We start from the raw sequence: 14,954 nt of genomic DNA, 5'->3' as shown, positions 1-14,954 counted from the left end.
TGCAAGTTTATTTTGCCTTTAAGAAAAACATAGACTTGAAAACTAGAATGAGAGAGCTGCAATCCTGAAACACGCGCTTTACTATTATTTTTGTAACTATTTTTGTATGCAATTGCTCCCAGTTCCAAGGCACAGTAACTATGATTCTGTCTTTTTAAACAATTTCTTTAAATGATTTTATATAGAATATTGTAGCAGGTCTGGCTACACACATCCCATGTCTCTCTGAGCTGCCTGCCTGAGCTCATCCATGGATATAATTTGTTCAGAGCTCCGAGCCGGTGATCTGTCACACTGCTGAAATTCTTCTGAACTTCCCAGAGTCCTTCACTGTGCTATATACACAGAGCTGCAAACGTCTCCAATCCATGAAGCAGATAATTAGTTATTCTTTTAAATATTTGACAATTGATCTGTCAAGGAGGGCAGGGCGGCATTGAGGCCTTCCACTCTTTCAGTTGAAAGGGGCTATGAGCCTCAAGGGGGCCCCCAGCAACTGCCCCATGTTGCCATGTCTTATAACATCTATATCTTTCTCTCTATATTACTTTCATTCTGGGTCTTTAAATGTGAGCATTGCACCTCTTGTCTTACAAGCTGCATTTGTGGGAGCCCATGGAGCCATCACTTCTCTTGGGGTATACAGGAGTGTTATCACCTCATTGTACGTTTGAAGAGGAAAAAATGTGTTAATGAGGAAGCAGCTGGTCACAGTACTCACAGGTCGCTCAATTGGTCAATTTCTTTCTCATGATGTGCCAGAGGACACGCAGTCCTTTCCTGTGATTTCTTCAAGGCCATATCTCAAGTGAAGTAAGTTCCTGTGATGCCATAAGGTCAACGTTCTCGTGACATAATTCCCTGTGATGTCATGTCCTGTCATTTCGTCGGGCAAAGTTGATGTGACATCATTTCCTATGATGTCATTATTATGCTAAATACTATTTTAAAACGTTAAGATTCCAACAGATTTTTGGTCACAGAATGTTGCCATGTATGGAAACCTATTAAGCCTCCCAGTTACTATAAAAAGCAGAACATACAAGCACACTTTGAGCGATCTGGGAATGCTGGATGGTAGACAGAAGCCAGAGAGAGAGAGAAGACCATTTGGAGAAACCCTGGACAGAGAAGGACTGCCAAAGAACTGAGCCTGTGAGTGTGAGGCAGGCTGCAGTGTGGTGATGGGGCTGTGACTCCAGGCAGCCAAACCTTAGGCAGCTGGGGATTCAAAGCCAGAGCTCTTCCCCTGGGCACAGAACGGGAATTGATGGAGGGCATCTCAGCCTTTGCCAAGGCTATGCAGGCCAGCATGTTGTTGAACATGCAACACATCAGGGGACAAGAGTCTGATCAATCAAGCTCCATCATCCCCCCTCCCCACACAGAGGAATCCCAGCACCACAAGATGGAGCTCGGTACGCATATAAGCTCCAAAGGTGCGGGGGAGACCAGTAAGGGAAACAGGCCATGCAGGTGACTGGACATTTGTAGATAGGCACAAGGGTGAGTTGGGGTTGGTGTTGTGGCAAGAGGCGTGTGTTGGGGATGGTGTTGTGGAGAGGCAGGAGGGTGTGTTGGGGATGGTGTTGGGGGAAGGTGTGTTGGAGATGGTGTTGTGGGGGGGAGGGTGTGTTGAGGATTGTGTTATGATATATGATATGATAGGTTATTTATAACACGCTTAATACCCAGAGGTGTCTAAGCGCGGACCCGGGGATCGAACTTGTGTTGCCCAGTGTCGTCTTGATTCCAAGGTGAGCATGTTGCCCCTGAGCTATCCTCCCGAGACAAGGAGGGGTCAGGGTGTTTTGGGGATGGTGTTGTGAGAACGGGGAGTGGAGAAGGTGTGTTGGGGATGGTGTTGTGGGGGTGGGGAGGGTGTGTTAGGGATGGTGCTGTGGGGAGGGGGAGGAGGGAAGGGTGTGTTTGGGATGGTGATCTGGGGAGGGAAGAGGGTGTGTTGTGGATGGTGTTGTAGGGAGCGTGGGGGTGTTTGTGGTGGTGTTGTGGGCAGGCGGATGTAGGGGATTTGTACATGTGAACATTAAATTTCAGTTCATTTGAAGCAATGCTTGGCATTCCTTTTTGTGTGCATGTGTTTAATTCTTGACATGACAATATTTACAGTGGAGCACAGCATGTGGATATTAATGTGGTAAAAATAAATTGTCCATGAGTTCTTTACGAACCACACATCCATCACTGCCCTCTTCTCGGCCACTGCATGGCAGTCCATCAACCATAGGCAGTGTATGCTTCTCTTCAGGACGTGGCATTTCCACTTCATGTGGTAGAGGGTCATTCCACCTGGGGCATTTGTTTTGCAGCATGGTACAGGCCTGCACATCAGTGCCCCTCCAGTGCAGTGTAGGCACTGGAAATGAGCGTTCAACAGTCCAAAGGTCCACTCAATACAGAGCCTGGTCCGGACGTGTGCTTCATTGTAGGCCTCCTCCTGTGGCATCTGTGGATCCTGCACAGGTGTCATGAGCCATGGTAGCTGGGGGTATCCAGAGTCACCTTCAAGGGCATATGTGTATGGTGTCAGTCACAGAGCATTGTGGATGTGTTGCCTTTAACAACGGCATGTTGACTGTAATTCTGTGCATGCATTTTACGAGTATTATCGCACAACATGTCTAACTATCACAGTACTAGTATGTGGAATCATTCAGGATTTGCATTGTCGTGTCATGATATGCACGCAGCTCACAGTCACATTGTCGCTTTCATGGTCAGTGATTGTCATGGCAGAATGCCATGGTGCCTGTTTTGGGCCTAGCCCTTGCTCTCATTCATGTGCCCTGATGGTTGGTTAGTTGTACCTCAGAAGGTTTCTGTTGTCTGCATCTATTCCACGATGGCGTCATATACCTGAGTACATGGCATTTCTACTGCCAGTGTTACATTCTCATGGTGCAGTGTTGTACCTGGTGGTTTAATGAATAGGGATGTAAAATGTTGCATTGTGTTACCTGTAGTCATTTATGTGTGTTGGTAGCCTGTTGGGGCAATGTGCATTTGCAAATTCCTGCTATACTGAAAGATGCAGGGAAACCCTACGCTCTGAACCAGGGTATTATCATGCCGAAATATACAGAAAAAATGTCCAGAGGGCTCTATTGAATGTTTTTTTATGTCATCATTTGAATGTTTTTTAACATCTAAAACAAATGTTTGTGGATGTGTGTATTGTATGTATGAGAATGTATGTAGATGAATGAATGGATTGTCCATTGCTGGAATGTGTCTGGCTATCTATAATGTTTTAAATTTTGCGTTTCCTGCAACCTTTTTGTAATTTTGAGTGTTAAGTAATATATGATTGATTAATTTTTGAAAATTTTGTATCAAGGTTAATAAATAATATTTTTGATACACCACATTAAAATAGAACCCTCTGGAAATTCTTTCAGTACATTTGCAAATTCCTACATCATTTTCCATGTCCAAATCCACTGGGTTGTAGGCTGTCATTTGTGAAGTGACCGGGCAGGTCCTGCATGTGCAGGGCCTTAACAGTTGGCTATACACCCTCTCCCTTCAAATTGCTTTTTTGTAGTGCTGCGAGATTAATTTCTGACGGCACTTGTACTCGCCCACTACCAACGTCCATTGCACTCTGTGCCTCTCCATGCATCCAGGAAGTGTGCTGTTGTTCAGGACCATGGCATTGTGTGTGGAACCAGGGAACCGGGCACAGCAATGTGTGAGAAAGAGGTCAGAATCGCAGTTGAGCTGGATGTGAGGGAGTGAAACTACTTCCTGTTGCCGTATACTTCTTCAAGTGCCCGGGGTGGCCACCAACGCCACATGGTTACAGTCTAGGGTGGAAATGACGTTGAGCATGTGGGCAACTGCATAAAACTGTGCCTTCATAACATGCTCCTGTGCTGGGGTGGTGGGCAGGGGGATCTACTGGGACACATGTCGAAGGAGGGTGTCCAGCACCTGCACAAGCATGTTGGAAAATGTGGGCTGCGACATGCTGTGCAGCATGGCCACAGAGTGCTGGAAGATGCCTGTTGCCAGTAATTGCAGGACGGACACAAGCTTCAGCAGTGGGGTACAGCTGTTCTTACGCTTATCCTGCTCTCTAGGTCATCCTGGATTAAGGTGAGCAGCTCAGCTATGGTCTCCCTGTTCAGCCGGTACACGATGACCAGCTGGTTGTAAGTTAAGAACCTGGGTGAGGGCCTGACCCGGGGTATGAGCGCTCACCTTAGATGGCATCTCCTCCTCCTCTCTGAACCCTTTGCCCTGTGCTGATCTGCCTCTCTCTGTAGGCGAATGTGCAGCATGAGCAGCTGCATGTCCCAGTTTGCAAAGGCTAGTGGCAGCATGGTGTTGGAAAGTGTGTTTGGAGAAGGCGTGTACCTTATGTAGCGTTCTTGAGTGGATTGGGTGCACATGTGGCTTCATTTCGGGCCCCTGTCTACAGGTGGACGTAATTCTGGCAGATGTCTGCGGTAATTCCGCAGGGGCTAATTCCACTAGTGGAATAAGCCCTAATGCCTTATTCGGCAGTATGGTAAAAGTGACAGTAATTCCGTTACCGCCACTTTTATCATATACGCCGGAACTCAAAATGATCCCCAAAATATTGAGAATATTTAAAGAGAGCGAGAATAATTATGGGAACGCTCATACTTGTTCCAGCCAAGATAAAACGTGGTCAATAAGTTCCTGGAGGAACTTAAGTGAAACTGCAGACAAACGTGCTGATGCCTCCTGAGAAAGTAAACTCATAACAAATAGTAGAACCAGAGCTAAAGAGAGTAACGAGAGAAAGAAGAGAAAGCAAGCTGAGGAAAGCAACGCATCCTGGAAGAATCCAGTATCTTCACTGTATGATTCGATGACTGGTGGCCAAAAGTTACCTATGAATCCTATATTGACTTGAATTGGGGAAAACCCAGTTTACAGGAGAAGGGAGTCGTTCTCCTGTACTCTAGTTGTTCTAACAGTGGTAGGGTCAGAATAGATTAGATTTCGACAGGACTAAATCTGATTTTGCACTTTAACCGATGACTGGCAAGCACCTTAGTTAATTTGTTAGGTAGGGAACACCCGTAGTTTAAGGAAAGTTAGGAGTTATTACCATTTCTTTAATAAATCATTACAGTAAAATGGAAAATCAGAGTCTGTGTTCTTCTTCTGACCCACCACACAAGCCAAATGTATCTCTGGAACTGTTTGTGCTTAAGAATTGGTAAACTGAGGGTTGACTGATCGGAATCGGATATCTTGCTAGTTCACTTTCTTGCATGGGAGCACATGAGTTTGTCTTTTGATTTATAAAAAAAAATGTTGGAATGTGGTTACTGCCCATTGGGTGTGTAGCCCAAAGACTTGGGACATCTTAATATATAATTAACAATTCAAGAAAACAAAAAGACATGTCTATCCCAGGTAGGACACCACTGGTTTTAACAGTTTTGCAAATACTGGGACGCTAACAAGAGACTGAAAAGAAGGAAAAACATTTAAAATGATCTTGGAGCTATGAAATTTGGCAGATAAGGTAACTGAAGAACAAGGTAAATAACATGATTTTCCCTCGACAAAGCAATATGTTCAACAAACCCTCAAGATAAGAGGGTACCAAAATAAAGCCTGTTTGTTCATTATTTCCTGATTTTCCAAAAATTGCCCATTCCATGGGAAACAGATGAAACTGATCTTGTGACTAGGTTGGCTTCATAATGGAGTTTTTGTAAACTCTATCCAATAACCTTTTTATTGGTTCAAGCGTCTTCTATCAGGAAAAGATTTGGACTGTGATTGTAATTTGAAACATCATTCTCTTCTGCTCTTCTCCTGCAAGGAACCTGAAATTATAGATGGCAATAGGCTGTAGGTACCTGCCGACAGTCCCGGACGGAAGCAGCACATCAGATTTTCAGTATAGTCAATGAGCATGCATAATCCTTCACATCAATTGCATGAGAATTTGCCTCGTGTGACATGGTCATGGGTATGACTGTGAGAGTAGCACAGAGACCCCTCGCCACCTGGGTTAGGTGGCATACTGGAGTATAGCAAGACCTGCCAGACCTACCAGACCTACCCAGCGAAGATAAGGGGGAGTTGAGAAGAACTCCAGTCCTGGGCTCCCTAGCAGGTTTGACATTGTGATTGCTGATTGGTACCACTGTCCCTGTCCCATTGCCTAGTGTCCTCTGTCTTGTCCATGTCTCACTCTCTAATGTTTCAAATGGTCCCATAGAGCTATAGGGATTAAAGCATCCCATTATCCTAAGGCTAGAGCTAGAGACTAGCTTCACTAGCATGCACCACACTCCACATACCACAGCAATTGACAATGACTCACAGAGAGCTTGCCTCTGCATCCAGAGACCAATAGCAAGGACTGAGGACTTTGTGTGCCAACGGGGTATTGCCCAAATTGTTCGGATTTAATTGATTGTATGGTAAATTTGGCCGAATTCAGCCAGTACCATTTCATTGATTAAATTCGAACACATTTGATAATGTATTCATTTTAATTGTTTTTATAACGTGCCTAATCCCGTACTTGAGTTCGGTTTCTAAGCGCAGATCCGGGATTTTAACCTCTGTTGCTCTGCATGGTCTCGCTTCCAAGACCAGCGCGTCGCCCCTGTGCTATCCTTCGTTATTAATACTGAACATGGTGAGCGGGGGTTGCGGAGATGTACCCTGCTCCCCATGTTTGGTAGTGATTGCCTTGGGGGGCAACAGGGGTGTCCCCCGTTTCCTGAGGACTGGAGGCAGAGGCAGGGAAAAAAGGGAAAAGCGGACCCTGCGGCATCGGATCCATCCCACGTAGGAGGGACGGAGCTGACGCTGCAGGATCAGAAGGAAGCGGAGAAGCAAAAGGTAACTGGGGATTTGGGGGATGTATTGGGGGTGATGGTGGTCAAGGTTTTGCCGGATTTGGCCACGGCAAAATTGTATTGCGGCTAAATTAACCACAGTAAATTATGCAGTGAAGAATTTGGCCACGGTCAAATCATGTATATATTCTCCCAACAGACATTACACCAATTATGCTGCAGTAAGCAGCAGGAGAGAAGAAACCTTTATGTGAAATGACTACATGTACCACAATGTACCTGTGTTCAATGGCTTCAACCTGACCTACATCGGAAATAGAAATGGTTGCCCTGATGTAAGTGGACTTCCCCACCAATTAAGCCAAATGACAGACCTAATACTTGCCATTAGGTCCCCAAACTTGCTACATGGTAACGACGGAACAGTGGTGGCAGACCTAGAACCAGCAGGCGGCTACACAGAAGAAGGGGAGAGCAGGGAACACTCCCCAAAATGTCTGAAAAGAAAGTGAACCAAGGGAAAATTACAGCAGCAACAGCAAAATGCAGGCTGAGTGGGGGCTAGGCTAAAACCCCTTATAAAAATTCCCAGGGAAAGTTCCAGCACACAAGAAGAAGGTACAAGAGGAGACTGTGGTACATTATATATATTTTTTTTGTTTTGTTTTTTTTCCTTCCCCTCCCTTCCGCCCTCCCAACCCCACTTACCTTCTTTTTTTTACGGGAGCGGACGCTTTGGGAACGCTTCTGTTTCCAGCGCGTCCACTCCCGATGACCGCCTTGGAAAGGGAGAACAGACTCCGTTTTCCCTTTCCCGGCAGCCATTTGCTTTGTCTTTTTGGGTTTTTTTTCTCCCGCGAGAACTGTGTGACCGGGGCACTAATAAAGCAATATTCCCCGAGTGGCAGGGGCTTTACCGACTCAGGTAATGCCCCGGCCATAGTTGTAGGCCCGAGTGAAGCGAGCAAAGAAGGGGCCCTCTGTACATAACAGGGTGGCAATTACAGTGGTCGGCATTTTCTTCTTGTCCCTATGCTCTTATACAGATAAGCCATGTTTCAAGGGGCAGGCCGCAAAAGTATCAGCCTTCAAGGGCAAGCAAGAGCTTTGCGAGGGTTCACGCACATTAAGAGGAGGCATGAGTATAGGAATAGGAATAAGAGGAAGAGGAGATGATATTGAGGAGGTGTGAGAGGAGGAATACGAGGGAGAGGGGAGAATAGTGAAGAGTGAGAGGCGCCTTCTGGCACTGAATCTCAGGATTGGAGGGAGGAGGTTCATTGTGCTGGTGGAAAGAGTTTCACTGGACTGGGAGGGGGAGAGAGAGAGAAAGGTGAATGTGTGGGGCATGTGCTGAAAAAACAAGAATTGCGGACACTCAGCGGAGGCGCAGAGGTGGCTGAAAAAATGCATGCAGTTACTGTTAGATGTCACCCTTGTTCATGGCCACATGAGGGCCCGGATACTTTTGACCCAAGGGCTGACTGGGAGTTTTCATCTCTAGTTTGATGGTTTGACTCAGTTCAGTGGCAGTTTGAAAGCACACACTACGAGCTCTCCAGTTGAAGCATTCCATACATGGCTTAGCCCTAACAAGGTGCAAGTACTCCACAGGAAATATGATTCTGTTTCAACAAACATGGGGCTGCGCCCAGAATGCACACCGAGGGGGCCATTTGTTCTTATCAAGGAAAATTGAAAAATTGACACGCAATTGGCCCTTGAGCCAAACACCTTCATTCATTGATGTAAGATGCACCACAGATAATTGTCTCTCTTGAGTAAACATGACATGCCCTGAAGAAGGCTGGGCCAAGGAATCATTGGATAAGTATAGCCAAAATCTACGTTGAAAGGCAATAGTCAAATAGTTCTATTAATCAATACTTTTACAAATAGTGCGGACTTGTTGCACAACCATGTTTCTACATTTAAGGTGATGTATGATAAAATTATAAGTATCCGGCTTATATTGATTTGTAATCCACATTGCATTTTTGCACACAATATGTATGTTATTTGTAATCACTTTACTGTTCGTGTTAGAAGTGTCTTGTTTTGTTTTGTGTGGGACAACTTTTGTATCCTTAAATGTCAGTGGAGATTTGTATGATGTCTATATTAATGTTTTATATCTTTGCACTATTGCATTCCAGATTATGGTTCGATGATGTTTAATATTTGTCTACAAAGTATGATTAATATTTGATTAAATAGCAAATATTATTAGAATAATTTTGCATTTTTAAAAAAAGGTGTCTCTTAAATTTGTGTTTTGTTATAAAATGCACTATGAATATAAAATGGTCTTCAAGTTATGTATGAAAATGTATCTGGGACCTTCCTTTCTTGTGAAGGGATGGCTTATTTGCTGCTATTTGGCCTCATTAAACCATTCACACACAATATGTGTAGTAGTAGCCATATCCCACCCTTGTGTGACTGAAGGTTTGATCATTTCCGCCCATCAGAATGGACATCGGAACCGGTATACAGTCTTTGAATTGAAAAAATGTTCGGTGAAAGAGGTTTCATCGAAAATATATATATGTATGTTTGGGTGGGGTAAGGGGTTAAATTTGGAAAACGGGGATTTGGGCGGGGATTTGCCCCCCTCTCCCCAATTAAGAAAAAATGTAATTAATCTACATTAGATGAAAAATTATGCAATGAAAACATTTTCAATGAAAACACATGGAGCCATTGGAACCCATATTTACTTCTCTACAACTTTCATGGCCTGAATCAGTTTCTAGGGCAATTCAGCCCTGATATTAAAAGTGTGTTAACTTATTTCCAGACAGATGCTAACCAAACAACTTTCTGGAATGTCCTCCACATCCCTCCTTTGGCCTCTGGTGCATCTGGGCAGCTGAATGTGCCTTTCTCCTGCAGCTACACATTGAACATGCAGGACGGCAGGCCCTCCATAGGGTCCTACACTCTGAGGTAAGTTAAACAAGCATTGGCAATGCCAGCAGTTTGAGCTTTTGTGTAGACATGGGAAAGGCACTTGACATGGTACTGCCATAGTGGTATTAACTGCCCATTAATGCTAGCAGGTGAGAAAATGGTGCAAGTGTAGGGCATCTAATAGAAGTGCCTGGCAAACCCCTAATAGGTATAAAAAAGCTAAAACTATTGTGGCATAAGGGGTATAGGGATATGGGAACGGTAGCAGAGGGAGTGGCTAGCGGGTATGGGAAGGACCCCATTAACACAACATAAAATGCTACATGGTAATTCCAGCAAAGCAAGTCATCAATGAGTAGTGAAATCACCTAGGACCACTTTCTGTCATTCTCATACTGCTATATTTCTCATACTGAACATAAAATAGTAGTTTATGAAGTGCCTCATGTGAGCATTTTTTATTTCTCGTAGTCCAATAAAACAGTGTCACAACAGCTCCCAGTAGCAGACGAAGTTAAACTGTATTGAATTACCAAAACGGAGCAATTCCAATGCAGACCCCACTTAGTATCTAGAGATCTGGTGCTATGCCTGCTTCGCAGACCAGTGATGCAGCAGAACTACTGACATAAAAATATTACATATGCAGGAAGCTCTTCCGTGTAAATTATTCTGTGTTGACTATCACACGTGCAGCAAGATACTAGTGTGGTAGCATGAGTATGATTGATGGGCTGGATCACATTCTTTGCAATCTGGGGCGTTCCCCTAGGGCACTGGCAGTTTACACCATACAAAAGACCGGCATAAGGGTCAATCGAGAACCAAATACAGAATGCAATAGTCATCTCGGTGTAAGTGTGCCATCGTATTCGTCTTTAAATAGTTGCAAGTTATTTTTTTTTTAAGTGATTAAAGCCCAGATGTCCCCACACAGACGAAGAGCCCATACAAATGCAATAAGGTGGGGTGTGAAAAAAAACAAGCAGCTTTTGCAACTGCACAGCCTGGTAAAAGGGCAGCAAGATCCATAATGAGCTTGGAACGCTACACGAGAATGTGGTATCAAATCAAGGGCCACACGGCAAAGAGGTCTCGAGACCATTTGCAGTGTAGGCCCAACTGAAGCTACAGACAAAGCTAGAATAAGTCTTGGGAAAGCACAGCACTGCAGCTCGTCTACACTCAGGTAACCAGTGAAATGTAGGCCGGGCACATTAGCAGGGAACAATGAACCGTGTAAAAGCTAGGGTCCAGGACCCTTGCCAGCGTCAGGTAGTGAGGGGGGCAGTGCACTTCTCTTACCCTGTCAATGGGTCTCCTCACCGAACTCTGTGACGATCTCCACATCGACGAGAACCCGAGGATTGTCTCTGGACAAGAGGGTTTGGAGACGGTCGCCGGATGGGACATGATGTTGCTATTTCTGCAAATGGTGGGCAAGTCTATTGTGCTGTATCTATACGAAATAAATCTATTACGCACATACAAATGGGTAAAGTTAGCTGATTTTAATTCTATTGCTACAGTGTATATACATCAGTGAGATTTGTGTTTATACATACATATCGAACTTGTGCCCAAGTTCGATAAGTATTTATAAACACAAATCTCACTGATGTATTTACACTGTAACAATTGAATTAAAATCAGCTTAACAGTGTGCAGCAGTAAATTATCATGAAAAGTTAATTATACGATTAACGTATAGATAAATGCGCAAAGATCTACATAGCTAAACCGTATCTGTATCTCAAATAACAGATCAGCCGTTGGATGTCGATCTATATGTAGCTGTGCAGCCACTGACCACTACACAGCTTGGTTGAGTCAGAAAGCGAATAAGAGTAGAAGAAAGAAAGAAGGGAACAAATTATATACAAGGGGGTAGAGCGCACGGGTTTGTTTTATTCACCCAACACAAACTAATGCTTAAGCACATACAAATGGTGTGCTTTGCAGCTCGTGGCCACGCTCGGTAATCAGGCGAATGACATCTGGAAATGCGCAGCGGAGCATGTATGGAAATGTGCAGCGAAGCACAGCGAAGCCGTGTCTACCGCCGTTATTGACTTGTCTCATGGCTTTCATGGAGGGAACATTAGAAATAGTGTGCCATGTGCAATGGCGCACATAATAGCCGCACATGTGAAATGTTTACATTTGCAAACACAGAAAATGCGCAGTATTGTGTACATCAGGATTTTTTATTTGACATTTTAGTATGAAACTGTTCCACCCACAGCACACTTTAAAACAAGGAAATGAAACGCAGAAGGGACAGAAATAATGACTGCTGTGTAAAGTAATCTCATTGGTGTAAAAAAACAAGTCAGATGCATGGTATCTTTACCATTCAAAGATGGCCACTAGTTTTGGCTTGTTTCCAGGGAGCTTCCTTAGAGACGGTCATCCAAGATGGCTGCCTCTATGGAAGAGCTAAAATAAACTCAAATAGTTCAGAGATGGGCATGGATGGGTGGGGTTGCTAAAGGGATTACATTGGCCAGGGGCAGGGAATGGGAGGGATCACAACTGTTTATCCCTTCTCAAATGTCATCTCCATTGGAAAAGCATTACAGACCCTCATTCAAAGCCCATATTTAAAGCTCTTAGGTTAATGACAATAGTTCTGGCTTTAAAGATAGTGCTTTTAGCGCCACCTAATAGCCCCAACTTAAAATGATTACATGGAATTAGGTTTCTGCTACACATACTTTCTCCTTATCACCAACCCATCACTAACCCAGGATAGCTATCCTTAATATTGCTTGGCAGAACAAAATGAGGTTTTGAAGATAATTGTCTGATCACAACATATAGAAATGTAATTTGCCTAGTTCTCTGGTTTTTATACATTGTGATGCTGGTCTGGTGGGAATGGTGGCATCGAGAAGCTGCACGCTACCATGGTAGTAAGGCCTGGAAATGTGGTGTGTGAAGCCAAAGCTTTAGAAAAGCTGGGCATTCTGTAAAAATACACACTTAAAAAAATCAATTGGAAAACATGGCAAAGGTATAAATTGGCTGGGGGTAGTATGGGAGGGCACTCACACCTGTGAAAAGAGCCCAGTAAAGGTCCAATAAAGTAATTCGGGTGTCCAGCCTCCTGGTGGAAGCTTTAAGGCTTAGCACAATAGCAACCAGCCAAATCTTTTACCAACTTCCCGCCCTAGTGTCCAAATGCATTTGTAGCCAAAAGAAAGGGGTCTCCTTTGAGTCCAGCGCAAGAGGTAGAGGAGCAGAGTCCATGAAACCAAGAGCCAAGAAAGAAGTGTGGGATACTTAAACACCCTGATTGTGATTGCCTGTGATTTGACAGTAAACCCCAGAAAAGCCCTCAAATTGAGGATAACAAACTCCAGAGAATCTGTTTGAATCCGAAGGAAAAGACATCCTGTTATTGTTTAGGTAGTGTTATGAGTTTTCACCAGAGAGGTCATTATGTTGATTCCAAGTATTAGGGATTGTGATGATGTTCCCTGAGGCACTAGAAAGTGGTTCCAGGAGTCTTTTTTCTTACCCCACGTTGTAACTTGCTTTAAGAAACCTGTGCTTTACCTGTCCACATGTCAGTTTGGTGTTAATCAAGCTCGGCTTCATGGCAGGATGCAGATGCCAGTAGTGTTCATTATTTTCATTGATAGAGGTGATTTATTACTGACTACGGTCTGTTATATTGATTTGGATAATGATGTGGGTTTGGTGTATTGATCAGCATAAGTATAGTGGTTTGCGTATTAACTTGGGGAGAGGAAATTGCGTTATGGATATTGAACAGGATGATTACAGTGGTTTGGAATTTTGATTGACCTACTAATAGTCGTTTGGTCTATTGATTTGGTTGATAAAAGTTGTCTGGTGTATTGTTTGGGATAATTATGCTATTGAGGCTTGTTAACTAGTCTGTTGATGTTGAATCGCATATTGATCAAAATAATTTGTGGTTTGAAACATTGATAGGGCTATTGATGATGTGCTGGTTTGATTGATCACATACATGATACAGGGTCATTATATTGATAGCAAAAATGAAGGTGGAGTGAGATATTGAGTTACATAGCAATAATGGTTTGATTTCTTCATTGGGATAATGATGAAACAGTAATTGTGTTTGTTTATTAGGATAACAATGATAGTTCTGTATAGTGGGTGGAATGATGGTTGCCTTTTGTTCTAGCATTTGGAACAATGACAGGATCTTGCCTTACTTGAGACAATGTATCCTTGTGTAACACTGTTTGGCCCTGTGACTCTTGGTGATGTACTGTGCTCAAAAGGTATGATGTTGCGTTACATTTATGAGTGTGTTTGCACTAAAAGGTAATAATTTGAGTGATGAAAGTTACCATTGTGTGATAAGGATGATAATCCTGGCCGCTGATGACCGATACGCTGTGAAGGGAATGATTTTGGGTGTGAGTTGAATCTGGAGGGATGCTGTTGCAAGATAGTGGTAGAATTGTTGATGGGTCTTTCCTGGTGTAGAGACTATCTAATGATAAGAAGCATAATAGAGAAAATTATGCTGTGAGGCTGGGTCCTCACAGCCACCGTTAATTGAAAGTATTACTGTGTGTTTTCCAGTTGTAGTTTGTACCACAAAAGGGGGATAAGCTGTTGTATAGTCTTCTGCCAGCTAGCTAGTGTCGTGGAAAAATTACTACTGACTATTCCGGGGATTGGTGAACAATTGTATTAGTAAAAGCAAAAACGGAACAGAAACAAACCCATGACAGCATAAGACTTCTGCGCAAGTGAGAAACCCCCTCCCTCCATGCGCCCTTCTCTTACACCCAAAGGAACACATGCATTTCAATAGAAGGGATGGTCCAGACAGGGAAAGGACTCACACTGAAACAATGCTGGTAGCAGACACCAAAGCCCAAATGTACAAGCCTTTGCTACGAGCTATGCTTTTTCATATTAGACAGTGTTATGAGGTAGAACAACATATTGTAATAGATTTAATGAAGCTGAATGTACTCTTCAAAGATTCACACACTCTGAGGCAGGCGAGAACACTTACAGTATGATGACTTCTATCTACTAATGCTGCTTTTCCTAAGAAAGCAGGAGTCTATAACACACTTACATATACCTGCTTGTTGAAATTTGGTAACACTGGGGTAATAGTGGTGGGAGACTTCAACTGCCACATGAGCTGTAACATAGGGAAGTCTCATAACCCTAAGTTAAAAGCTAGAAATGATATGCAAC

The 14,954-nt window shown here is 43.6% G+C and overlaps 1 protein-coding gene across 3 annotated transcripts in view; it reads left to right on the top strand.

Moving 5' to 3' along the window:
- LOC138503199 (pancreatic secretory granule membrane major glycoprotein GP2-like) overlaps positions 1–14,954 on the top strand; it is a 362,636-nt gene that overhangs the window by 102,920 nt on the left and 244,762 nt on the right. For all 3 annotated transcript variants that reach the window (XM_069622755.1, XM_069622756.1, XM_069622757.1), the window contains one exon: positions 9,622–9,770. In XM_069622755.1, coding sequence (XP_069478856.1) covers positions 9,622–9,770 — 149 coding nt within the window. The remainder of the gene's footprint in view (positions 1–9,621; positions 9,771–14,954) is intronic.

Source organism: Ambystoma mexicanum, chromosome 11 (assembly GCF_040938575.1).
Source record: "Ambystoma mexicanum isolate Mex_15411 chromosome 11, UKY_AmexF1_1, whole genome shotgun sequence".
NCBI lineage: Eukaryota > Metazoa > Chordata > Amphibia > Caudata > Ambystomatidae > Ambystoma > Ambystoma mexicanum.
The sequence above is the reverse complement of the archived record's forward strand: the minus strand, read 5'-3'. Positions and strand labels throughout refer to the sequence as shown.